This window comes from Erinaceus europaeus, chromosome 20, assembly GCF_950295315.1.
Source record: "Erinaceus europaeus chromosome 20, mEriEur2.1, whole genome shotgun sequence".
NCBI lineage: Eukaryota > Metazoa > Chordata > Mammalia > Eulipotyphla > Erinaceidae > Erinaceus > Erinaceus europaeus.
This window is the reverse complement of record NC_080181.1, coordinates 16,230,781-16,257,005: the sequence shown is the minus strand read 5'-3', so window position 1 is coordinate 16,257,005 and position 26,225 is coordinate 16,230,781. Positions and strand designations below refer to the sequence as shown.

The 26,225-nt window shown below is 51.8% G+C and overlaps 1 protein-coding gene across 3 annotated transcripts; it reads left to right on the top strand.

The window, feature by feature from the left end:
- The first annotated feature begins 1,066 nt into the window (after window positions 1-1,066).
- On the top strand, window positions 1,067-24,812 carry SIDT2 (SID1 transmembrane family member 2). Of its 3 annotated transcripts, XM_060180005.1 has the most exons (27): window positions 1,067-1,753; window positions 3,791-3,912; window positions 4,193-4,357; window positions 4,446-4,491; window positions 5,077-5,178; window positions 5,286-5,369; window positions 7,602-7,701; window positions 7,891-7,956; window positions 8,872-8,965; window positions 9,291-9,343; window positions 10,061-10,132; window positions 10,330-10,401; window positions 10,591-10,653; window positions 11,431-11,549; window positions 11,845-11,918; window positions 12,012-12,078; window positions 12,487-12,560; window positions 12,713-12,836; window positions 12,963-13,080; window positions 14,092-14,228; window positions 14,439-14,547; window positions 14,685-14,761; window positions 14,942-14,988; window positions 15,277-15,382; window positions 15,950-16,060; window positions 23,200-23,313; window positions 23,408-24,812. In XM_060180005.1, the coding sequence occupies exons 1-27, from the start codon at window positions 1,571-1,573 to the stop codon at window positions 23,468-23,470; spliced, it is 2,562 nt and encodes an 853-aa protein (XP_060035988.1). In that variant the 5' UTR covers window positions 1,067-1,570; the 3' UTR covers window positions 23,471-24,812. The 3 variants fall into 3 exon arrangements, 2 of the variants coding, with proteins under 2 accessions (XP_060035988.1, XP_060035989.1); XM_060180006.1 differs by lacking the exon at window positions 10,591-10,653 and having other exon boundaries at window positions 1,068-1,753; XR_009546768.1 differs by lacking the exons at window positions 23,200-23,313; window positions 23,408-24,812 and having other exon boundaries at window positions 14,917-14,988.
- The last annotated feature ends 1,413 nt before the right edge of the window (window positions 24,813-26,225 follow it).

The window sequence follows — 26,225 nt, the reverse complement described above, 5'->3', positions numbered from 1 at the left end:
TATTATTATATGGGAAACTGGGGAATGTTATGCATGTACAAACTATTGTACTTACTGTTGAATGTAAAACATTAATTCACCAATTAAAAAATAATAAAACTATTATTTAAAAAAGAGAGTATGAAATTTGATTTTTTTTTTTTTTCTGCCTCCAGGATAGCCAGCACTCTCCTCAGCTCTGACATATGGTGGTGAGGGGGACTGAACCTCTAACCTCTGAGCCTGGTGTGCTACATCTGTGTATCTCCTCATCCATTGGAGCCCTTTAAAGCTGAAACACAGGGAGCCGGTTAAGCACATATGGAGCAAAGCGCAAGGACTGGTGTAAGGATCCTGGTTTGAGCCCCAGGCTCCCCACCTGCAGGGGAGTTGTTTCACAAGAGGTGAAGCAGGTCTGTAGTTGTCTCTCTTTCTCTCCCCCCTCTCTGTCTTCCCCTCTTCTCCCCATTTCTCTCTGTCCTATCCAATAATAATTACAACAATACAACAAGGGCAACAAAAGAGAATGAATAAATATTTAAAAAAAACTGAAACACAGTGCCAAACTATTTTGTATAAAGATTCCCACCAAAACTGAAAGTGGTTGTCTTTCGATGAGCTTTGCAGCTGCCTCTGCAGAAAAGAGGGAGAAACAGGCCCTCAAGCTTGAAAGTGTCCTGAAGCAGACTGGTTGGGGGATTTAAGTTTTGCTTTAGCTTTCCTGCCACCAGGAAGAAAGAAGCCTTGCTTCCTAATTCCTAAGAGTTTCATAAGGTCCTAGGAGGGGAGAAAAAAAGAAAAAAGAAAAAAGGTCCAGGGCCTGGGAGATGTTAGTGATGTTGTGGGAGTGTGTGTTTTTACGTTTGAACAAAGAGAATAATCCGACGCTTGATCCTCCATGGAAACGTTCGACTCTTCCACTGCGAATTTACAAGAGGTTCTTGGTAGAAGATCCAGGTTGAGGGAGCAGGTTGGAGTTGAGAGAAAGCATCTCTGCCTTTCCCTTCCCCTTTAAGGCCCAATCCGGGATCTGGCCCTTTAAATCCATGTCAGTTTCCCCTGACGTCAGCGGCGGGCCGGCCCCCTGCTGTTTACCGCGCGGCGGCGCCGCACACTTGCGGGATTTCCGCGCCGGAGCCGCGGCGTCCGCCCGCCTGCCCTTAAAGGGCCCGCACCCCCGGAAAGCGCCCCTTCCCCGTCCCCCAGCCTCAGCCTCTGCTCCCCGCGAGCCCCCTCGTCGCCCACCCCTCTCTCTCCCTCCCCTTTCCCGGCGTCTCCAGGCTCCCGGCAACCGGCGCCCCTCGTTTTCCCCGCCCTGCGGGCGGGATCAGGGTCTGGGGGCCGCGCTCAGCCCCCTGCCCCCGCGAGCCCCCCTGCCCCGGGTACCACCCTCCCTGGCGCCCCCTCCCGGCCGCCCCCGCCGCGCCGCGGCCCCTGGAGCGTCTTCCGCGGCTCCTGGGAGGAGGGGACGTTGCCTAATCTCAGCCCGGGGTTAAAGTTCTGGTCCTGGTGAGATGCTGGAAGCTGCGGCCGGAGCCGTCGCCCGTCCCGGAGGAGTCGTGTCGCCCGCCGCCGCCGCCCTCCCGGGGCCATGTTCGCGCTGGGGTTGCCCTTGCTGGCGCTCTGGGTGGCCGCAGCCGACAGCCACCTGGGGGCCCTGGGGCCCAAGAACGTGTCGCAGAAGGACGCCGAGTTTGAGCACACCTACATGGATGATGTCAACAGCGAGCTGGTCAACATCTACACCTTCAACCACACTGTGACCCGCAACCGGGTGAGGGCTGGGGGCCGCGAGGCGGCGCGGGGTGGGGGGTGCGCCCGGGCCAGGCCATCCTGTCACTCCCCAGCCTTGCGGGAGGCCTGCCTGGGTTTCGGTTTCCAGAATACCCACCCCACCCACCCACCTCTTGAACAGCACCCCCTTCTCTTGCCACCGGAGCCCCCCCACCCCCCAGGCTCCCTCCGGACCCTTCCTGGACTTGTGTCATTGGCACCTTCCCTTGCACCCCTCCCATACACCAGCCGGCGCAGCTCCCCAGAAGGGGCAGCTCTGTTGCGCATGCCAGGTGCTGCGCTGGGCCTAGAAAACCCCGGGGGCCGGGGCCGGGGGCTGCAGGGTGGGAGATGAGACAGGCCTGAACTTGAAAGGCAGGTTACTGTGAGGCGCCCTAGAGAGGCCACTGCTTGGACATCCCAGGCCACTGTGAGTGCTGGGACCTTTCCACCCCTCTTCCTGTCTCAGAAAGCAGCTGGAGAAAAGGACTGTCTGCTGTGGAGAATCGCCTCATAGTGATTTCCCGTGGGGAGTGGGGAGTGTAGACCCCAGGCAGAGCTGAGATGTCAAGAATCCCTTCCTCACAGCTGTGGACATACTGAAAAGCAGTGGAGTTGTGAATGGGACCTCTGGCTCTTTTTAGCATGTGGAGGAGTCTGGTTTCTATCCATCTCGCTGCCTTCAGGGCCTGGCCTTGTGGAGTTTGGTCTGCTTCTTAGAGTCCTTTCTTTGCCATTTCTGGGGTCACCCTGAGAGCTGTCCTCTAGCTCTCTGGGGAATGCTGCCCAGCGCTGTGGTTTTAAGAGAGATAATGGATATTCACAAGATTTGTTTAGTTTTCCTTTTCCCACTAAGGTCTCGCTGCCTTGTGCACTTTCCTCCACTGTACCAAGGGTGAGGGTGTCCCTGTTACAAGAAGGGCATTGAGGCAGAGATGTGCAGCGACCTCTCCACAGCTCCATCTCCTTCAAAGCTAAGGATAGAACCTGGCTTCAACAATCCTTGTATCACTCCCACTTCTTATCCCAGCTTCTGGGCTCCTAAGTTAAAATAATTTTTTTAAGACTTTTAATGAGGGGGGAGGGGAACCAGAATATCTCTCTGGACATCCAAATTGTTTTCTTAATGTGGTTCTGGGGTTTGAGCTCAGGACTATGAGTATATGAGTATGTGTGATACCACTAACCACCTCCTCAGTTCAAGGTTTTCTATTTTGTATTTTGAGAGAGACCAAAGTACTATTCCACTTCTCATGGATTTTTGCCATCACCCCCCCCCCTTTTTTTTTTTTTTTTTTACCTAAGCACTGCTCAGCACTGGTTTATGGTGGTGTGGGGGCTTGAGCTTGGGATTCTGTAGCCTCAGGCATAAAAGTCTGTTTACATAACCATTATGCTATCTACCCTCCATCCTGTGGTACAAAGTATTGAACCTGGAACCTTGGAGCCTCAGGCCAGAGAGTCTCTTTGCATTACCATTATGCTATCTCCCCCTCCCTTTTTTTTTTTTTGTCTTTGGTGTGCTCATGTGCTGGAGATCAAACCCCAGCTGAGCCACTTCCTCAGCCCCTAGATGAGTTTTGAATAGACACTTCCTGGCTCACAAGATAGAAGACTGAGCCGCATTTCCTGCTGTTGTGTATTCCTGTTCGTGCATATGTGTAGTCAGTATACTACACAGTGCATGTGTAGATAGCAAAATGGTTATGCAAACCAGCATGTTCATCATCCTGTGAGAGTAGAGAGGAATGGGTTGTCCCGGAGATGCTCTTGACTCCCCAGTGCTTGTTCCCTGTAGTCACCTGCCCAAGTGCCCTGGATGTCCTTACCCTGCGGGCACCATCCTCTACCGTTTTAGCTTCCCCTCCACCTCAGCACAAGTCCCCTCAGCAGAAGGGCCATCGACCACTTCCCCACCTGACCAGCATGAGCTAAGAACACCATGGCTGGGTTGAGAGAGGACAGGGCTCACAGTCTCGGTGGCAGAGGGAGCATCACCACAGGCCTGACTGAGGTTTGTCTCCATGTCATTCTGTAGACGGAGGGTGTGCGAGTCTCGGTGAATGTCCTCAACAAGCAGAAGGAGGCTCCTTTGCTGTTCGTGGTTCGCCAGAAGGAGGCTGTGGTGTCCTTCCAGGTGCCCCTAATCCTGCGAGGGCTGTGAGTAGGACCTGGGAGTCGGGGAGTGGGGTAGGCCTAGGTCAGGCCTGGCCAAGACCTGCACCCAGGGCTTTATCCAGGGCCTCAGGCCTCCAGGCAGCACCTCTGTATCTTCTCCCCATGTCCTGAATCGGGAGGTTGGTCAGTAGCCTGAGGGCCAAGCCAGCTAGCCTAGAGCCTATCAGCTGATTGGGTGGGGGGTAAGGAGATAGTAGAGACCAGGATGGAGGAACTGGAGCCTTGCTCTGCTCTTGTCCTGACTCTCTGTTTTGGGCCACAGGTATCAGCGCAAATACCTTTATCAAAAGGTGGAACGAACACTATGTCAGCCCCCCACCAAGAATGAGTCTGAGGTCCAGTTTTTCTATGTGGATGTGTCCACCCTGTCCACAGTCAACACCACATACCAGCTCAGAGTCAACCGGATAGATGACTTTGTGCTCAGGTCTTCTGGGAAACTCAAGGGGCGTGCAGGGACTGGCTTCTTTCCTAAGCTCTAGAAGTGACCATGGGGCCTCCTCTCTGTCCTGCAGGACCGGAGAACAATTTAGCTTCAATACTACAGCAGCTCAGCCCCAGGTAAGGTCTCCCTAGCCACCAGCCCTCAAGAGGAGAAATGGGCTAGCTGAACATGGGAATGGTCGGCAGTCTTTATCCAGAGTTTCAAATGACCAAGAAGGCAGCCTTGGCTATACTCGCCATGGAGGGGTTCTTTGACCCTAAGGTATTAAGGGACAGACAGAGTCTGGCTGCTGTCTTTCTTGCTTGCCTCTTGGTCACTGTCTGAGTGCCCTGTTGAGGTTTAGGAGCTGGGGGCCAGAAGATGGCCCACCTGGCAGAGCACACACCATGTGCTAGGAGCCAGGTTGAAACCATATGGGAAAACCATACATGACAGGGTGGTTGGATATCTCTTCTCTGTCTCTTTTCCTTTGTGTCTCTGCCTTAAATTTAAAAAGAAGTCCAGCAGGAGCAGTAGAGTTGTGTGGGCAAGATTCCCAGTGCACCAAAAAAACAAGAGGAAAAAAGGGCTGCTGTGGTCAAGGAATTTCTCCCCAGAGAAACCCCACGTCCTCAGCCTGAAGGAGCCTCAGTATTTCCTTTTAGAGGGGGCAGGGAGAGTAGCCTCATGAGATGGGACTCTCCTCCCCCTTTTGCTATCAGTACTTCAAGTATGAGTTCCCGGAGGGAGTGGACTCTGTGATTGTCAAAGTCACCTCCAACAAGGCCTTCCCTTGTTCAGTCATCTCCATCCAGGATGTCCTGGTAAGTTGCCTGCCCTTATGTGCTCCACTACTGGGTAGTGGGGCTGCTAAAAAGAGGGGAAAGGGCTCTGGTCTGCACCCATCTGCTTTCTGCTCCTTCTTCTGTAGTGCCCGGTCTATGACCTGGACAACAATGTGGCCTTCATCGGCATGTACCAGACTATGACCAAGAAGGCGGCCATCACTGTGCAGGTAGGGCATGCGTGAGGCCCTGTGTATGATGTGGCCAGCTGGTTAGCATTCCAGATTCTCCTTCCTTTTCCTTTACCCCATTCCTTCCCTGGCCCCAAGATTGAATCTTGACCCTCCAGAGCCTTACTCTCTGGATCCCCTAATTTATTGTGAGAGTTGAACCATCACCCCAGACCCCTTTGGGGACAGGAGACAGCAGAGTACTTTTCCTGGTTGTCATCTCCATGTGACTCACTATAAGAGAAAGAGGAGGGAGTCGGGCGGTAGCGCAGCGGGTTATGCACAGGTGGCGCAAAGCTCAAGGACCGGCACAAGGATCCCGGTTCGAGCCCCCGGCTCCCCAACTGCAGGGGAGTCGCTTCACAGGCGGTGAAGCAGGTCTGCAGGTGTCTATCTTTCTCTTCCCCTCCTCTCTCCATTTCTTTTTTTTTTTTTCCTCCAGGGTTACTGCTGGGCTCAGTGCCTGCATCATGAATCCACCGCTCCTGGAGGCCATTTTTTCCCCTTTTTGTTGCCCTAGTTGTTGCTCCTCTCTCCATTTCTGTCTGTCCTATATAACAACGAAAACAAGGGCAACAAAAGGGAAAAATTTTATATAGAGATTTTGGAAAAAAAGAGAGAAAGAGGAGAGAGAGGAAAGTACCCATGATGCTCTGGCTGCCCGTGGTCAGAGCTACATCCTGTGCTGGGCAGGAAGCAGAAGTACATGTGTTTACCTCTCAGCACCAGCCTTCAAAGTGATGGAGATGATGTGGCCTCCCCCCCCCATGTCTTCTCCTGGCTGATGATGCCCAGCCTGTGGGGTCCACTGGTGGGGGGCACACACGTCTGCTCACCTGATTGTGGGGTAAGCTATGAGTTTAGGTCTAGAGTCAGGTAGTCCTGGCTCTACGCTTACTGGCAGTGTGCCTGGGAGCTGGCTTCTGAGCCTTCCTACAGGGCTAGTGCTGGTCCTTCTCTCAGAAGAAGCTTTGTGAGGATTCATTAAGCTACTATAATTTTTTTAAATTCTTTAAAAAAATTTTTAATCTGTATTTATTGGATAGAGACATCCAGAAATCAAGAGGGAAGGAGGTGATAGAGAGGGAGACAGAGAGACACCTGTAGCACTGCTTCACCACTTGTGAAGCTTTCCTCCTGCAGGTGGAGACTGGGGGCTTGAACCCAGGTCCTTGCACATTGTAATACATGCACTCAACCAGGTGAGCCACCACCCGGACCCTAATTTTTTATATATATATTTATTTATTTTCCTTTTTGTTGCCCTTGTTTTTTTATTTTTTATTATTGTTGTTATTGATGTCATTGTTGGATAGGACAGAGAGAAATGGAGAGAGGAGGGAAAGACAGACACCTGCAGACCTGCTTCACCACCTGTGAAGCGACTCCCCTACAGGTGGGGAGCCAGGGGCTCGAATTGGGATCCTTATTCCGGTTCTTGTGCTTTGCGCCACCTGTGCTTGCTACTATAATTTTTAAAAAATATTTCTGCAGGGGCTGTAGCTCAGCGGGTTAAGCACACGTGGCGGTGAAGCAGTCTGCAGGTGTCTGTCTTTCTCTCCTCCTCTCTGTCTTCCCCTCTCTTCATTTCTCTCTGTCCTATCCAACAATGACAACAATAAAAAAAAAATGTGGGGAGTTGGCAGTAGCACAGCAGATTAAGTGGTGGCGCAAAGCACACCGACCAGCAGGAGGGTCCCAGTTCAAGCCCCAGGCTCCCCACCAGCAGGGGAGTCGCTTCACAAGCGGTGAAGCATGTCTGCATGTGTCTATCTTTCTCTCCCCCTCTCTGTCTTCTCCTTCTCTCTCCATTTCTGTCCTGTCCAACAATGACAACATCAATAACAACAAGAATAACTACAACCATAAAAAACAACAAGAGCAACAAAAGGGAATAATTAAATAAATAAATAGTAAAAAAAAATTACTTATTGGATAGAGTCAGAGAAATTGAGATGGGAGGGGGAGATAGAGAGGGAGAGCAACAGAGAGACATCTGCTGTACTGCTTCACCACTCAAAGCTTTCCCCCTGCAGGTGGGGACCAGGTCCTTGTTTACTGTAATGTGTGTGCTTAACCAGGCGTGCCATCTCTTGGCCCCAGTAAGCTACTATGTAAAGAGCTTTGCATATGTCTGGCCAGAGTAGTCATGTAGCAAAGGATGGTGCTGGTCTACTGGTGATGGTGATCGTGGTAATTAGTGTGGTGACCAGCTCCTTTAATATCTGGCAGCGCAAAGACTTCCCCAGCAACAGTTTTTATGTGGTGGTGGTGGTGAAGACTGAAGACCAGGCCTGTGGGGGTTCCTTGCCTTTCTACCCCTTTGTAGAAGGTACGTTTTGTGCCCTGGGCCTGACTGGGGGTGGGGAGGACTTGCTCACTTGCTGGGAGACTGTGTGGCATATGGGTAGGCCTGATGGGAAATGAGTTTGGCGGCCCCACACTCCTGTAGCCTGGTCCCAACTCCAAACAACCTGCAGGCAGGCAGCCTCCTCTCTGTCAGTGACATTTTGCTTTCCAGATGAACCGGTTGATCAAGGGCACCGCCAGAAAACGCTGTCTGTGCTGGTATCTCAGGCAGTCACATGTGAGTGTGGGTGGCTGAGTAGGGCTAGACTGGCCTCTGGCTCTTCCCCTGAGACCTGGGGGGGGTGTGTCCTCAGAATGGGAAGGGTAATGAGGGCCTTCTCCAGCCTGATGGGCAGGAAAGGGGCATGTTCTCAGCAGGCTTTACCACAAGAGGCCCAGGGGGTGAGCGCCAATGTAACGTGGTGCGGAGAACTAATGATTGGAGCTGTAACTAATGATTGTAACTAATGATTGGAGCGCTGAGTTCTAGGTCTGTCACCAACACTTCTGAGTAGTGTGAGCTCACTGAGCCTGTTTCTCTAGCTCTCTGATGGGGAACAGGATCTCTTCCAGTAGTCTCACTCAGTTGTGTGTTTTGACCAAAATTAGTAGGAGAGTACCAGGCTCTCAGTAAATATTTACTAAGTGATTGAATGGAGCCCTTTGTAAACTGGAAAGTATAAGATTAAAAATAAGGGTTGTGATGGGAGGGGAAAGAAGTTGCCTTTCCCCTGTGAGTTATTTATTCAGTAAATATTGATGGAGCACCTCTTATGTGCCAGATGGCGTTCCATTTTAGGGAGCTTCTCTTTCAGCAGTCAGGAGGTGACCATGTGCTGGGTGAAGGATGGGTCATCAGGAGCTTGGGCCACAGAGCTAGCTAGCCTGTCCTAGAGGACAGGCCTCTTAACCTGAAGGCTAAGAAGTCAGGATGAGGTTTCTGAGAGAGGACAAAGTTCAAGCAGTGGGAGTAGCTTGAGTAAACACAGGATCCCGCCCTGGCTTGGCATATTTGGGGCAACTGCCAGGGGTTCACACCAGCTAGGCCATACCATTTGAGGGGAAGAATGGACTGAGGAGATGATCCTAGGCCGTGCTGGGCAGTCTCAGATGGCATTGGTGTTCACCACTTGCCTTCCCCCGACCCCTACAGCTGAGGCTTATGTTGGCGGTATGCTCTTCTGCTTGGGCATATTTCTCTCCTTCTACCTGCTGACCATCCTTCTTGCCTGCTGGGAAAACTGGAGGTAAAGTGGAACCACTGGGCCCTTCCTCATTTGCGGGTGATTTGGACAGGAGTGTGGGGGGAGATGGCCTAGCAGCACAGAGTAGGCCACAGCTAATCTTCTACACTGCCCATGGTCCATGGGTCCTTCCTCTGTGAATCAACCCCTCTCCATCCAACCCATCCAACATGGGGAAAGCTCACATTGCCAGGGAGGTACCCTGGGACCATGGGTGGAGGACTGAGCTCTGGGGTGGAGAGGGTGGAAGGCCTGCAGGACTTCCCATCCTGCCTAACCCCCAAACACACACACACTCCGGGTTCACCTTTGGATTCTGTCTCTGCAGGCAGAGGAAGAAGACCCTCCTGGTGGCCATTGACCGAGCCTGCCCAGAAAGCGGTACTTCTGGAGGGCTTGGGTGGGCGGAGCAGAGTTTGATTTGTGCTTTAAGGAGGCAGGAGATAGTTCCCTCGGGAAGGGCTGCCCAGGGCTTCCGACTGTTGGGTTTGGGCGTGGCACTTGCCAGCTACAATGAGGCTGGGACACGATGCCAATGTGGCCCTGATGTTCCTGTCTCCATTCACATCAGTCTGTGCTCTGGATCTCGCTACTCTGTCCACTGCAGAACACAGGACTTGGGATCTCTGGGATTATTAACCTCTCCTTCTCTCTCCCTTTCTCCCACCCTTCCCTCTTTCTCTGTTTTCCCTCCTGCTTGGAACTTCTTTCTCAGCTTCTCTCCTTGGTAAGCGCCAGCTGTTGAGGGCAAGAAGCTGGAGTCCTAGTGGGGGTAGGAGGGGAAGCATGGGTGGGGGTTCTGGGTAGAACCCGGTAACCCAGGGTGGCTGTCCTCACTGCTGGAAGTTCTGCCACATCCATCATCGACCTTCTGTGTCTTCAGGGATGGTAAAGGGTGGCGAGTGTTACTGATGGTGACACACACAGGAGGTGGGACAGGCTATGGCAATGGGGGGTGAGCGGTGCTGCTGGGAGAGGTGCTTGCTCTTTGCTGCTGGCATGGCCCCCCCCTGTGTCTCATCTCTGGATCCTTTTCTCTCTGCTCCCTGACTTTCTGTCTTCCTCCCGGGCTAAGGAGACATTGTGTTCTCATTTTAGGTCACCCCCGGGTCTTGGCTGATTCCTTCCCTGGCAGCTCCCCTTATGAGGGTTACAACTATGGCTCTTTTGGTATGTGTCCAGGCCAGGGCCTGTGCTGCCCACTCACAGCCTTATCTCCTTACTTCCACCTCTGAGGTGGTCCAGTGACATGGCCGCCTCCTGATGCCCCTGCCTCCATGACTGCTCAGAGCCTCAGGGGGCCGGGTCCTGTGTGCCCTCTCCTGAAGCCTCACCTCCATGCCTCACCATTTGCCATCCCCTTGCAGAGAACTGTTCTGGATCCACCGATGGGCTGATGGACAGCACGGGCAGTGGAGACCTCTCCTACAGTTACCAGGGTGAGTGGGCCAGACAGGGCCAAGTCACACAGTGCAGGATAGGTGCCGGCTGGGTGAACTGTGATGGTGGGTAGTTGCCTTCTCTTCTGCCAGACGCTGGAACCAAGGAAGGGCCTGCTGTCTCCCTCTCTACCCTTGTCCTTACCTCCTCGGCCCCACATCCCTGGTAACTTTCCCTTTCCTTTGAAGGGCACGACCGGTTCAAGCGGCGCCTCCCCTTTGGCCAGATGCGGCAGCTGTGCATTGCCATGGGTAGATGTGGGGAGGGGGGTGCGGGCTGCTCTGCCAATCAGCTTTTGCCAATGTGGTTGCCTGGGGCCACATGGCTCTGGGGCCAGAAAGACGCTTTGTGCATGGTGTCCCCATCCAATGCCAACTCTTACCAGCCCTGTGTTTTCTGAGATCAGCTGGTCTGGCGTCTGATGCTGGTGGCCTGACACCCCTGCCCCTGCCCCTGCCCCCAGGCCAGATGTTCAGTTGCTGGTGTGTTTGCCAGTACTCACTTTCTGGCTGCTGGGGTAGGGCTGGTGGCAGGGGTGGTGTGTCCTGTGCCTGGGAGCTTTGGTCAGGCGAGGGCACTGCAGGAAGTCTGAGAAAGGAAGCCACAGTCTTCCTAGAGGCTGCGTGTCACCCTTGCCAGCACCCCAGTTGGGGTTTAGGCACTGCCTTCTCAGAACCCACACAGCTGGGCACTTTCTAATCAGCATGGCTTCTGCCAAATTCAGTCCTATTGCTTCTATCTGGGGTGCCGGGTCTGCTCAGTGTCCTGGTCCGGATGCCCTAGCCCTGTGAGGGGGCAGGGACACAAGAAAGGCTGGAGCTGTCTCTGTCAGGTGGCCTTTCTCTCCTTGAGGCCTTAGGGTATCCAAGTTCTCCCAGGCCCTGAGCCCCCGCCACCCCTGCTCTGTGCCTGGCCTACAATTTGCCTCTTTCCACTGTCTAGTAATTGTGAGAATTGCCGTGGGTGTGTGGGGACAGACCCTGAGTACTGTGCTCACCAAGCACCCTCTCTCCCTCCTGCCTCCCCAGAACGTCCGCTTGACCCTGTGGGCACTCGGCCCCGACTGGACTCTCTGAGCTCTGTGGAAGAGGATGACTATGACACACTGACTGACATCGATTCAGACAAGAATGTCATTCGCACCAAGGTCTGACATCAAGCAGGCCCTGGCTGGGGCTTCCTGGAAAAAGAGTCTGGATTCAGACCCTGAGTAGTAGCATATTAGGGTGCAGAGGAAAAGTGCTGGGCTGGACCAGTGCAGGTTCCAGGGAAATCCAGACCAGTTCAATCCCAGATTGCTCCTCCAGTAGCAGCAGGGAGACCTAGAGCCCTGCCATTGAATTGTGGGCCCCTCACCCCCCAGCCCCCTGCTCCCATAGTCTGGGGAAGAGAGACCACTCATAGGTGGTGAGTGAGGAGTGCTCACTTCAGCTTCTCCCCAGCAATACCTCTGTGTTGCCGACCTGGCTCGAAAGGACAAACGTGTTTTGCGGAAAAAGTACCAGATCTACTTCTGGTGAGTGGTGGGGGGGGAACGTCCTAGGTTACTAGGGGCTGGCCTGGTGGCTTCTGGGGTCCTGCTGCCTCACTCAGCCCTCTTGCTTCTCAGGAACATCGCCACAATTGCTGTGTTCTACGCGCTCCCTGTGGTACAGCTGGTGATCACATATCAGACGGTGAGAGCATGGGGCTGGTCCCCCAAGGCTTTCTCCCCCTTGGAGTCTGCGACACACTTAACCTCCCTGAACATCAGTTTCTTCATCTGCAAGTCAGGGCTGCTCAGCCAGTGATGGTGGCTTCACCGGCTTGTTGCAGGGGTGTTAGGAAATAGGAGTTCTGGGACTTCAGGTTTCGGTTTCCCTTCCCTTTTCTCTGTCCTATGGGCCAAGAACCTCTGTCGGGGTCATAGCCCAAGGTTTTCATGCCACCAGGGTTTCAGAGGGGGGAGCAGTAACTGTGCCCAGAGGAGCGCATGCCTGCAAGCAGGCTGTGGTGACAGAATGGGACTGGGTGGTGTGAGACATGTGGGAGCCATGGGCTGAGTCAGGCGCCTCAGCAGGCCCCCTCTCTGCTCGCTGCTGCAGGTGGTGAATGTCACGGGGAACCAGGACATCTGCTACTACAACTTCCTCTGTGCTCACCCACTGGGCAACCTCAGGTGGGGACAGTGCTGGGGGTGAGGGTGGGGATCCTTCCTTGGAGAAAGATGGACCCGGGGAGGGGTGCGGGGGGCTTGGCAGAACCACCCCCTTCGGGGCAGAGGAGACCGAGGCATGAAGCAAGGGGTGTGTCCTGTGTTGCCCCCTCCAGCGCCTTCAACAACATCCTCAGCAACCTGGGGTACATCCTGCTGGGGCTGCTCTTCCTGCTGATCATCTTGCAGCGGGAGATCAACCACAACCGGGCCCTGCTGCGCAACGACCTCTACGCCCTGGTGAGCGCTGCCGCTGCTGGGGCCCGCCCCACTCACACCCCTCTCACTCCCCACTCTCCAGCCATCCCATCCACACCCCTCCTCCCCACCTCACCGCCTCTCTCCCTGCCCCTCTCTTCCAAACAGGAGTGCGGGATTCCAAAACACTTTGGCCTGTTCTATGCCATGGGCACAGCCCTGATGATGGAGGGGCTGCTGAGCGCTTGCTACCATGTGTGTCCCAACTACACCAACTTCCAGTTTGGTGAGCCTCAGGCGCGACTGAGGGTACAACAGGGTTACTTGAGCCCCCCCGTGGTTCCAGGTCACCCATAGATAGGGATCTTCAAATTTAGCTGCATAGGAGATTCTGGCCGGAGGCGCCGTGAGTGCATACTTCCCAGCTCAGGAAGCACAGGCCTTGGCATGCAACTTGATGCAGCTGCCGGCATGTGCTGTGGGACGTATGTGCCACTGAGGAGTCCATGGTTAGCATGTGGTCTCTGGGCTAGAAGATATCTTCCCCAGTGCCTTCCTCATTTCCTGGCTGTGCGTCTTAAAAAAAAAAGGGGGGGGGGAGTCGGGCTGTATCACAGCGGGCTAAGCGAAGGTGGCGCAAAGCAAAAGACCAGCATAAGGATCCCAGTTCGAACCCCGGCTCCCCACCTGCAGGGGAGTCGCTTCACAGGTGGTGAAGCAGGTCTGCAGGTGTCTGTCTTTCTCTCCTCCTCTCTGTCTTCCCCTCCCTCTCTCCATTTCTCTCTGTCCTATCCAACAACAACAACAACAATAATAACTACAATAATAAAATAACAAGGGCAACAAAAGGGAAAAAATAAATTAAATAAATATAAAAAAAAAGATGTAGGAACTGGGGGACATAGCATAATTGTTGTACAAAAGACTTTCTTGCCAAGACTCGGAGGTCCCAGGTTCAGTCCCCAGCACCACCATAATTCAGAGCTGAGCAGTGCTCTGGTGTCTGTCTCTATATATCTCTCTCTCTTTCTGCTGTTGACATTAAAAAAAAAAAAAAAAGTGGCCTCCCATGTCTGGAAACTCAGATCCAGTTGTCTAGATCATAAGCAGAAATTAGGTTGTGGATGACATTGTGGTGTGCAGACAGTTAAGGGACTAGAGTTTGAGTGGCAGCCTGTCACCAGCTCACTCTGTGGGTGTGAGGAGACAGGGTTTCTTGCCTACTCGTTCCCTGGCTAGAGGTCCCAGACTCTGTGACTGAGTACCTACACAGCTCACATCTGCCTCTCCACCCTAGACACGTCCTTCATGTACATGATCGCTGGGCTCTGCATGCTGAAGCTCTACCAGAAACGGCACCCGGACATCAACGCCAGTGCTTACAGCGCCTACGCCTGCCTGGCCATCGTCATCTTCTTCTCCGTGCTGGGCGTGGTGAGGACCCTGCTGACTTAGATTCCCTGAGGGAAAGGTGCCTTCAGATGCCCATGTACCCTCTCCTCGCCCTGCAACTCCTTCACCAAGTGACCTTCCCTGGGTCCTCAGAGCACCCCAGCTCAGCTGAGCAGGAGCCCTAACCCTAACCCTAATGCAGCTTGTGTCAGTGCCTCCTCACCTCTGCCCTGACCCCTTTTCTCTGCCCAGGTCTTTGGCAAAGGGAACACAGCCTTCTGGATCGTCTTCTCGGTCATTCACATCATTTCCACCCTGCTCCTGAGCATCCAGCTCTACTACATGGGCCGCTGGAAGCTGGGTGAGGCCATGTGCTGGGCAGAACCTGTGGGAGGGGGTGCCCTGGACCCACAGGGCACTCTGGGGTTCTGCCATCTCCCAGGGGGTTTGGAGGAGTCACTAGGCAAGGACCTCCAGCACCCTCTCTCTTCCTCGCAGACTCGGGCATCTGCCGGCGCATCCTGCACGTGCTATACACAGACTGCATCCGGCAGTGCAGCGGGCCCCTCTATGTGGTACCTGCCCAGCTCCCCAGCCCCCACCCCAAATACCCCTCCCACCTACTCTCTTCTCTGGGGGCTGGGGGGGTAGTTGAGAGCCCAGGATGGGGAGACCAGCTGACTCGGGCCTTCTTCCACTTCTCTCCCTGTCTCTCTCCCCCCCCTCTCAGTCCCCGTGTCTCTGCTTCCCTCCAGGACCGAATGGTGCTGCTGGTCATGGGCAACATCATCAACTGGTCTCTGTGAGTCTGGTCGTGCTCTGTGGTTGCCTGGCTGGGCAGATAAGGGGAGCCCACCTGGCCGGCTGCCGGCTGCCTGTGGGGTCATGGGCAAATTCTGAGCTTCGGGTATGAGAAGTGGTTGGGAGTCAAGGAGCCAGGCATTGGCACCTGGAGTTCTAGAATCTTCTGAGGGCCACAGAGCCCAGCCCCACACTGAGACAAATCAAATCATGGGCTGTGGCAAGGGGGAGCCCTTCCCTTGCTCTGGGCCCACCCTGCTTCACCAGGCCTCCCTCCCTCCCTCTCCAGGGCGGCCTACGGGCTCATCATGCGCCCCAATGACTTCGCCTCCTACTTGCTGGCCATCGGCATCTGCAACCTGCTTCTTTACTTCGCCTTCTACATTATTATGAAGGTGAGAGGGGGCTGGTGGAGTCACTTTGCCAGCTGCTTGGCTCTGGGTGGGTGGGTGGAGGGAGTGGAGGGGCAGGCATGGCCTGTCCCAGGCAGCATTGAGCCTCTGTCCCTTTGCCCTGCTGGTGAGAGCTGAAGAAAGAAGAGGCTGAACGCTCTGGTGTGTAATCATTGGGAGCCAGCTACACCCTAAGAGTATGTTCTGAGCCTCTCCCCTGTCCTCAGGGCGGCCCGTGAAACTGCGGGTGGGCCTGGCTGAGGGCCTCTCCAGGCTAGGTGTCTCCCAGAGGACCCTCTTGTCACCCAGTGTGAGCTGCTCCTGGCCACTACACCTGGGCAGCGAAAGCTTCTGGGCCCTGGAGACCCAGCCGGGTGGACAGGTTGGGTGAAATTCTCTATCAGTGTGGAGACAAGCTGAGCTCTGTGACCATGTGAGGTGATGGCACATGGTCCAGAACTTCCGAATAGGTCCTTCTCCCCTACCCTGGGAAGTAAGTACCTCAAGGCAGAAGTTGTGCTGGGGTGAGGCTTGGACCTTAGTGTGCTTCCTCCCTTGCCCCCTCTCCAGCTCCGGAGTGGAGAGAGGATCAAGCTCATCCCCCTGCTGTGCATCATCTGCACCTCTGTGGTCTGGGGCTTCGCCCTCTTCTTCTTCTTCCAGGGACTCAGCACCTGGCAGGTGAGTAGAGCCATGCTGCACAGGAGTGGGTAGGGGCAGAGGATTGTCATCAACTAGCAAATGACCACTTCTCTTCTGGAACCTCCCGTGAACACCAACTCACTCAGCCCCTGTTGCTTCTTCTTCCTTTTCTTCTTTATTTTATTTTTGGGATAGGGCAGAGAGAAGTTGAAAAGGGAGGGGGAGAGAAAGATAGACACCTGCAGACCTGCCTTACTGCTTGTGAAGCGACCGCCCTGCAGGTAGGGAGCCAGGGGCTCGAACCAAGATCTTTGCGCCAGTCCTTGGACTTAATACTATGTGCACTTAAACCAGTGAGCTACTGCCTGCCCACCTCCACACCCCCGTTGCTTCTTTTGTCATCTTCTTGATAGCCAACATTCCAGTTTTGTCCCTCTTTTACTTACGAGGCAACTGAGGGTCAAGGAGGCTGCATGACCTGCCAGGGTCACCCAGCCAGTGAGTGGCCCAGGTAGGGTTAAAGTCTGAGATACCAGACCTTCCCCTTGGCTCCAGAGGACTTCTGCTGTGGATCAGACTTCAGTTCTGGAGTCAAAACTATATCTGGCATGGTCTCTGCTCAGGAACACTTAAAATCTAGTTCGAGGGGGGCTGGGTGGTAGTGCAGTGCACATGGCACAAAGCTCAAGGACCAGTGTAAGGATCCCAGTTCCAGCCCTCGGCTCCCCACCTGCAGTGGGTCACTTCACAAGCAGCAAAGCAGGTCTGCAGGTGTCTATCTTTCTCTCCTGTCTTCTCCTCTCTCCATTTCTCTCTGTCCTATCCAATAACAATAACAGCAATAGCAACAATAATAATAATGAAAACACTAAACAACAAAGGCAACAAAAGGGAAAAAATACCCTCCAGGAGCAGTGGATTTGTAGTGCAGGCACTGAGTCGAGTCCCAGTGATAACTATGGAGGCAAAAATTTAAAAAAAAATCTAGCTCAAGAGAGACTGGCTATTGCACCTGGTGACTATTTCCTATGAGAATGGCACTGGAAGCTTGTTCAATAGGGTGTGTGCCTTGCCCTGTGGCTGGCCTGGGTCTGAACTCCAGCACCATGTGAGTGCTATGACACTCTCTGTTTTTTGGGTTTTTTTTAAATTTATTTCTTTATTGGGGAATTAATGTTTTACATTCAACAGTAAATACAATAGTTTGTACATGCATAACATTCCCCAGTTTCCCATTTAACAATACAACCCCCACTATGTCATTTATCATCCTTCATGGACCTGTATTCTCCCCACCCACCCACCCCAGAGTCTTTTACTTTGGTGCAATACGCCAATTCCATTTCAGGTTCTACTTGTGTTTTCTTTTCTGATCTTGTTTTTCAACTTCTACACTCTTTTTAAAGATTCACTTTACTTATTGAGGAAGAGAGCCAGAGCATCACTCTGGCTTATGCAGTGCTGGGAGTTAAACTCTGAGACTCATGCTCATAAGTCCAGAATCTTGTCACTGTGTCACCTCCTGGGCTGCTGTCTCCATCTGAAAAAAGAATGAAAAAGTTGGCCCGGCAGCTTGGGAGACAGCATGATGGTTATGCAAAACACTTCTTTCTTTTTTTTTTTTTTTTTAATTGGGGGATTAATGGTTTACAGTTGACAGTAAAATACAGTAGTTGGCACATGTGTAACATTTCTGTTTTCCACATAACGCTCTAAACCCCCCCCCACTGTAAGACTTTCATGTCTGAGGCTATCTCTCTCTCTTACTATATCTTTCTCTCTCTATTTATTATTGGATAGAGATAGAGAGAAATTGAGATGGGGAGGTAGAGAGGGAAAGAGACAGAGAAAGGCCTGCAGCTCTACTTTACCACTCATGAAGCTTTCCCCCTGCAGGTGGGAACCAGGGGCTTGAATGTGGGTCCTTGTGCACTGTAATATGTGCACATAACCAGGTGCACCACACTGGCCCCTCTTTTTCTCTCTCTCTAATAAAAATAAAGTTGGGAGTCAGGCGGTAGTGCAGCGGGTTAAGTACACGTGGCACCAAGCTTAAGGACCAGCATAAGGATCCCGGCTCCCCACCTGCAGGAGAGTCGCTTCACAGGCGGTGAAGCAGGTCTGCAGGTGTCTTATCTTTCTCTCTCCTCTCTGTCTTCCCCTCCTCTCTCCATTTCTCTCTGTCCTGTCCAACAACAATGACATCAATAACAACAATAATAACTACAACAATAAAAGACAACAAGGGCAACAAAAGGGAAAATAAATAAATATTACATATTCTCTCTGTCCTATCCAACAGTAACAACATCAATAACCACAACAGTGTTAAACAACAAGGGCAACGAAAGGGGAAATAAATAAATAAATAAATAAATAAATAAATAAATATAAAACCAAAAAGTTTATTTTCCAGAAAAGTCATGTCATATTTTTGCATAGGAAAATCCACCCACGGGGGCCAGACAGTGGCACACCTGGTTAAACGCACACATTACAACGTGCAAGGACCAGGGTTCAAGCCGCCCCTGGTCGCCACCTGCAGAGAGGAATGAAACAGCTGCAGGTCAGGTGTCTCTCTCCCTCTCTTCTCAGCTTCTCTCTGTATCTACTAAATAAGTAAAAAATAAAAAAACAAATTCATTGGGCGGAGGGTAGATAGCATAATGGTTATGCAAATAGACTTTCATGCCTGAGGCTCCAGAGTCCCAGGTTCAATCCCCCCCGCACCATAATAAGTCAGAGCTGAACAGTGCTCTGGTAAAAAAAAAAAAAAAAAAAAAAAAGCAAAAAGAAGATTCATCATGACTTCTAACAACCCAATATAATCTCTCTTTTATTTATTTATTTTTGTTTTTTATTTTTTTGTTTTTTATTTTTTATTTATTTTTTTTTATTTAAGAAAGGATTAATTAACAAAACCATAGGGTAGGAGGGGTACAACTCCACACAATTCCCACCACCCAATCTCCATATCCCACCCCCTCCCCCGATAGCTTTCCCATTCTCTATCCCTCTGGGAGCATGGACCCAGGGTCATTGAGGGTTGCAGAAGGTAGAAGGTCTGGCTTCTGTAATTGCTTCCTCGCTGAACATGGGCGTTGACTGGTCGGTCCATACTCCCAGTCTGCCTCTCTCTTTCCCTAGTAGGATGGGTCTCTGGGGAAGCTGAGCTCCAGGACACATTGGTGGTGTCTTCAATCCAGGGAAGTCTGGCCGGCATCCTGATGACACCTGGAACCTGGTGACTGAAAAGAGAGTTAACATACAAAGCCAAACAAATTGTTGAGCAATCATGGACCCAAAGCTTGAAAAAGTGGAGAGGAAGTATTAGGGAGGTACTCACTGCTAACTCTAGTATACTTCTGCTTTCTTACTTTGGTGCCATACTCCAAACTCAGTCAATTTCTGCTTTGCGTTTCTACTTCTTTTTTTTTTTTTTTTACATGCATAACATTCCCCAGATTCCCATTTAGCAATACAACCCCCACTATTTCATTCATTATTTTTCATGGACCTGTATTCTCCCCACCCACCCACCCACCCCAGAGTCTTTTACGTTGGTGTAATACTCCAATTCCATTTCAGGTTTGACTTGTGTTTTCTTTTCTAATCTTGTTTTTCAACTTCGGCCTGAGAGTGAGATCATCCCATATTCATCCTTCTGTTTCTGACTTATTTCACTCAACATGATTTTTTCAAGGTCCATCCAAGATCGGCTGAAAACGGTGAAGTCACCATTTTTTACAGCTGAGTAGTATTCCATTGTGTATATATACCACAACTTGCTCAGCCACTCATCTGCTGTTGGACACCTGGGTTGCATCTCTTTTATTTATTTATTTTTTTAATTTGACTATACAGAGAGAAATTGAGAGGGGAGGAGCAATAGAGAGGGAGAGACAAGGACACCTGCAGGCCTGCTTCACATGAAGCAGTTCTCCCTGCAGATGGGGAGCGGTTCCTTGCTCAAGTCCTTGTGCACCACCACCCAGCCCCCAGCGCGCCCCCCCCCCCCCCCCCCCCGTATATGTTTGATCTGAAGGGTATAGGCAAGGGCTGGGAAGGGGACTGGAGGTAGAGCATGTGCTGTGTATGCCGAGGTCCTACATTCCATCTCCTGTACCACATATGAAAAACAGTGGTCTAGGAGGTGACGCAGTGGTGAAGCTTTGGACTCTCAAGTATGAGGTCCCGAATTTGATGTCTGGTTCTTTCTCTTTCTCCTATCTTTCTCATAAATAAATAAAAAAAAAATATTAAAAAACAACTAGAGAGATAAAAACAAATTCATAAATGATGGGGTTGTGCTTTGGTCTGTCATTTAAAAGCAACACTTAAGGGGGTTGGGCAGTAGTGCAGCGGGCTAAGCGCACATGGTGCAAAGTACAAGGATCGGCATCAGGATCTAGGTTTGAGCCCCCGGCTCCCCACCTACGGGGGGTTGGGTGGGTGTCGCTTCACAAGTAGTGAAGCAGGCGTCTCTTTTTCTCTCCCCCTCTCTGTCTTCCCTTCCTCTCTGGACTTTTCTCTGTCCTATCCAACAATGACAGCAATGACAATAATAGTAATAACAACAAAAACGATAAACAACAAGGGCAACAAAAGGGAAAAAATAAAGTGCAGGTGGCGCAAAGAGCAAGGACTCGCATAAGGAACCTGGTTCGAGCCTCTGGCTCCCCACCTGCAGGGGAATCGCTTCACAAGCGGTGAAGTAGGTCTGCAGGTGTCTGTCTTTTTCTCCCCCTCTCTGTCTTCCCCTCCTCTCTCCATTTTCTCTGTCCTATCCAACAATGACGACATCAATAACAACAATAATAACTACAACAATAAACTAGGACAAAAGGGAATAAATAAGAATTTTTTTAAATCTTTTTTTATTGGATAGACAGCCAGAAGTTGAGAGAGAAGGAGGTGATAGAGAGGGAGTGAGACAGAGAGACACCTGCAGCCCTCCCTGCTTCCCCTTGCAGGTGGGGACTGGGGGCTCAAACCTGGGTCCTTGCACATTGTAACATGTGCGCTCAATCAGATGCGTCACCGCCTGGCCCCATAAATAAAAATTTTTTCAAAAGGGAAAAAATAGCATCCAGGAGCAGTGGATTTGTAGTGCAGGTACCGAGTCCCAGCAATAACCCTGGAGGCAAAAAATAAAACTTAAAAAAGTATTAAGTGGTCTGGGAGGTGGCGCAGTGGATAAAGCATTGGATTCTCAAGTGTGAAGTCTTGAGTTTGATCCCTGGGAGCACATGTACCAGAGTGATACCTGGTTCTTTCTCCTCCTATCTTTCTCATTAATAAATAAATAATTTTTTTTTAAAGTATTAACAGTCGAGAGTCAGAGCATCACTCTAGCACATGCAGCATTGCAATGCCAGGGATTGAACTTGGGACCTCATGCTTTTAAGACCAATGCTATAACCACTGCGTCATCTCCTAGACACACCACACACACACACACACACACACACACACACACACAGTAAAAGGGTGTCTGCAAGATGGGAACATATAAGAGGGTTAGCAGAAGCCAGAGATACTCTGGGATGAAAAGTCCAGGAAGGCTTTTTGGAGAAAGCATGACTTGCTCTTGGCCCTAAAGAGCCTGCGCCATAGAGAAAGGGACAGGAGATGCTGTGACCTGAATAGTAGGCAATCAGGTAGAAATAGATGAGGCAGATCTGGGTGTTGGCACACTAACTCTAGAGCTGAGTGTAGACTGTCATTCTCGGAGAGGGTGTGAGTCCCAGGCGGGACTGAGTGAGCAGACTGCCAGCACTTCAAGGTGCTTACTCTTTCCATTTTCTGCTGCCAGACAGACACAAGATGACTGTATGGGAGGAGGATGTGCGTGAAAGCGAGTGTGAAGGTGGCTTCGCATCAAAAACAAAACAACAAAAATGGAAAGATAGGGCAGGGGTATATCTCTTATGCATACAGTTATGCAAAAGAGATTCTCGGGGGTTGGGTGGTAGCACAGTGGGTTAAGCGCACATGGTGCAAAGTGCAAGGATCCGTGTAAGAATCCCAGTTCGAGCCTCCAGCTCCCCACCTGCAGGGAACTCACTTCTCAAGCGGTGAAGCAGATCTGCAGGTTTCTATCTTTCTCTCCTTTCTGTCTCCTCTCCTCTCTTGACTTCTCTCTGTCCTAGCCAACAACGACAGCAATAATAATAACGAAAACAAGGGCAGCAAAATGGCCAAAATGGCCTCCAGGAACAGTGGATCCGTAGTGTAGTCACTGAGCCCCAGGAGCAACCCTGGATGCAAAAAGAAAAAAAAAAAAGAAAAAAGAGGGAGTCGGGTGGTAGGTTAAGCACAGGTGGCGCAAAGTGCAAGGACCACCATAAGGATCCCAGTTCAAACCCCCGGCTCCCCACCTGCAGGGGAGTCACTTCACAAGCGGTGAAGCAGGTCTGTAGGTGTCTATCTTTCTCTCCCCCTCTCTGTCTCCCCCTCCTCTCTCCATTTCTCTCTGTCCTATCCAACAATGATGATATCAATAACAATAATAATAACTACAACTATAAAACAACAAGGGCAATGAAAGGGAATAAAATAAATAAATTTTAAAAAAAGAAAAAGAGACTCGTGCCTGAGACTCTTAAAGTCCCATGTTCAATCCCATACACCACCATAAGCCAGAGCTGAGCAGTGCTCTGGTAAGGAAGAAAGAAAGAACCAAATAGAGGATTGTAAATGTGGGGCAGTGCTCTGGACTGTCTCTCACACACAGGAAAATATAAAAAAGTCAATAAATAGATGTAGAAACTAAAAACAATTGAGCCCCCAGCTCCCCACCTGCAGGCGGTGAAGCAGGTCTGCAGGTGTCTGTCTTTCTTTCCCCCCTCTGTCTTCCCCTCTTCTAAAAAAAGTTTCAAGGGGTAGGGGTATAGCATAACGGTTATGCAAAGAGACTTTAATGCCTGAGGCTCTCAAGTCCCAGGTTCAATCCTCCACAGCACCATAAGCTGAGCAGTGCTCTGATTTAAAAAAAAAAAAAAAAAAGTTTCAAAAAAAACCCAAAAACTAAAAACAAAAGTGAAAGCAGAAGTCAGTGTCCTCAGGGGAAGATTCGGAACACAAGGGCCAAATCTCAGGTCTGGGCACAGGGTGTGTTTGGAAGGAGAGGCTGTGAGCCTGGCCAGCTAACTGTGTGTGTGTCTGTCTGTCCTCAGAAAACGCCCGCCGAGTCCCGGGAGCACAACCGTGACTGCATCCTCCTTGACTTCTTTGACGACCACGACATCTGGCATTTCCTTTCCTCCATCGCCATGTTTGGGTCATTCTTGGTACAGGAGTCTTTTCTGGCTTGAGTGGGGAGGGTGGAGTCATGGTGCTGGAGGCCCATCTCCCCGCCGAGCCTGACTCTGTGTCCCCTGCCAGGTGTTGCTGACACTAGATGACGACTTGGACACAGTGCAGCGTGACAAGATCTACGTGTTCTAGTGGAGCCAGACCCCTTGCTTCACTTGGACCCTGAGCCCCAAGCCGCACTGCCCAGAGCCTCTGGACTGCGGGCAGGGGCGTGAGTCCCAGTGCACTCGCTGCCTGGTGCTGGGTGGCAGTGGGACATCGAGGCTTTGCCCAGACTTGGTATGAGAGAGTCCTGGAGGTGACCTTGAGCCTTGCAGCTACCTGATGCCAAGGAGGAGGACTGCTCCCCCGAAGCCCCAGACGTTGGCCAAATTGCTGCTTTCTTCTCAGTGTTGGGACCTCTGTGGTCCCCTTCCGTTGGCTCTCCTTTGCCCCTATACAGGAGGAAGGAGGAAAGTGTTGCCCTGCCCATCTCATGCCTTGCATTCTGCCTGTCCTCCCCCACCCCTCAGCATGGGCCTAGAGCCCCTGCTTCCTCCCAGACTCCAGAGTCCTGATCTGGGCCCTGATCCTCTGTCCTTCAGTAGGGTCCGCACTGTGATTCAGGGTGGTCCCTGGCTCGCCAGGAAGGAAGTGTAGAGATGTAGGAATCTGGGGCTGGCCGGCCAGTGCCAGTCTTTTGGTGCTAAGGCCTGCGAGGGGGCCCTGGGAAGTGCTGCCTCCCCCTCTGACCTATGCTCAGGGCTGGCTCTCCAACAGTGAGAAGCCACCCCATGTGAGAGAGCCGCCCCGAGGGGCTGAATTCAGAGGTCACCTTCCATCCCATCAGCCTCTGAGCTGATGCTGGCACCAGTACTGGAGGGTAAAAGCAGCTCGCCTGTCTCCTTCCTTTTTCTCTCCAGGCCCTTAGTCCTGCCAAGCCCCAGGGGGGGCCTTTCAGTGCCATTGACACCGCCCAAGAATGACCAGGGCCAAAGGAGGGGGTACAAAGAGCCCGGTCCGTCCTGCCACCTCCACAGCTGCAGGAGCCCCAGTGCCTATTTTAGGGGCCTAAGGAAGGGACGTGCTGTGCCCTCCGCCCCCAGCCCCAGCCTCACTGTAAGACCCAGTGCTGGCTTCTGTTTCCGTCCAGTTTCAGCCAACTTCTGTGCTAGTTACGCACAAAACCTTGGAGTTTACAGAGTTGCTCCAGCTCGGGCCTCTCGGGCTGCTCTGGGCCTAGGAGCCCCTTCACCCTGCCAGGTCCATGCCAGATGCCAGGGCCCGGGATGTCGGGAATTGAGCCTCAGCTGCCTCGGGGCCGGGGAGTGCATTTTCTTCCCCCACCTGTTTTTATAGCTCTCTGGGGGCTAGGGAGTGAGGATGGGTCTGGATCATTTTCCAGAATTCCATTTAATGTCTGTTTCCATGCTATGGTTGCATTTCTGTTTTCTATGAATGAGTCTGCATTCAATTAAAGAAACAACCAGACGCAGTTCTCGGGTCCGTTGTTTGTATCCCCTTTTTGGGTGGAGGTGCTGAGAATTTTTCCATGCTGGTCTACCAGTCTCTTTTCCAGGCCACGGTGCCCCTGGGAACAGCTCCTTGTCCCGCCCCTACCCTACCCCACCCATGTTTTTTTCTTCTCCTTTAAGCAAAGACATCAATTCAGTAAACATTTACCCAGAAGCTTTTAGCCAAGCTTCCCTCACCTGAGATGACACCTCACCTGGCCCGCCTGTCTGCTAGAGGGAGGCTTGGCTTCTGCTATGAGCCCTGTGAGTGCAGGCAGCCCTCCCCACCCCCTACCCCCCAGGAGATTCTTTTTTGTTTTTAAAGTTTTTTAAAAAATATTTATTCCTTTTTGTTGGCCTTGTTGTTTTATTGTTGTAGTTACTGATGTTGTTGTATAGGACAGAGAGAAATGGAGAGAGGAGGGGAAGAAAGAGAGGGAGAGAGAAAGACAGACACCTGCAGACGTGCTTCACCGCCTGTGAAGCGACTCCCCTGCAGGTGGGGAGCCGGGGGCTCGAACCGGGATCCTTAACCCGCTGTGCTACTGCCCAACTCCCCCCCTCCCCCCAAGGAGATTCTAAATGGACTCCAGCCTGCAGGGTGCTGTGGGCAGAATATAAGGCAGTAATGGAAGGAGGAGGGAGTTTTGAAATAATCCAGGAAGTCGATTTAGGTGTTCACAGGATAAGAGGTACAAAATTTGGGGGGGCCAAGGTAGTGGATTTCAAGACACAAGCTTTTCCCAGGCTGTTCTCTAGTTCCTATCCATGCTTTCCCCAAAAATGCCACTAGGGGGCAGCAAAGCTCTATGGGCCGTTAGGCTCCTGCCCAGAGAGACACAGTGGTGGGCGGTTTCTCCCTGGACTCCCAGGCCTGGTGCACCTCTCCTGGTGGTGCTGGGGGTATGTGGTTGTGTGGTACTGAAATTGCTGGTTCTGCCCAGCCAGGTTACCCTAGGACTGAGGTGAGGGAGCCTGTGCCACAGCGGTCAGCCCAGAGGCACCTCCCCGCTTTGTTAACTTATTCAGTTCCGGAGACAACTCAAACCAGCTAGAAATAAAACGTGGGTGGGTCTACTTCCCTTGGGTGATTGGGGTCCAGGCTGTGACCCTGGGTAGGGTGGGGACTGTCTCTAAATGGAAGGATGATAGCAGCCTCAGCATTGGTGCCTCAGAGGCCCTCTGGATGGGGGTCATTGCTGGCAAACCTCCCAAATCCCATCCCCACCTAAAACATGTAGTCATAGACATGTTCCCCGACACACACACACACACACTGAAAGCTGTTTTTTAAAAATATTCCTTTTGTTGCCCATATTGTTTTATTGTTGTAGTTATTATTGTTATTGATGTCGTAGTTGTTGGATAGGACAGAGAGAAATGGAGAGAGGAGA

Coding starts and splice junctions, on each gene's coding strand:
- SIDT2 (XM_060180005.1), top strand. CDS start 1,571: ATGTTCGCGCTGGGGTTGCCCTTGCTGGCGCTCTGGGTGGCCGCAGCC. Junction 5,370..7,601: donor AGGCGGCCATCACTGTGCAG/GTAGGGCATGCG, acceptor AATATCTGGCAG/CGCAAAGACTTCCCCAGCAA. Junction 16,061..23,199: donor AGGGACTCAGCACCTGGCAG/GTGAGTAGAGCC, acceptor GTCTGTCCTCAG/AAAACGCCCGCCGAGTCCCG.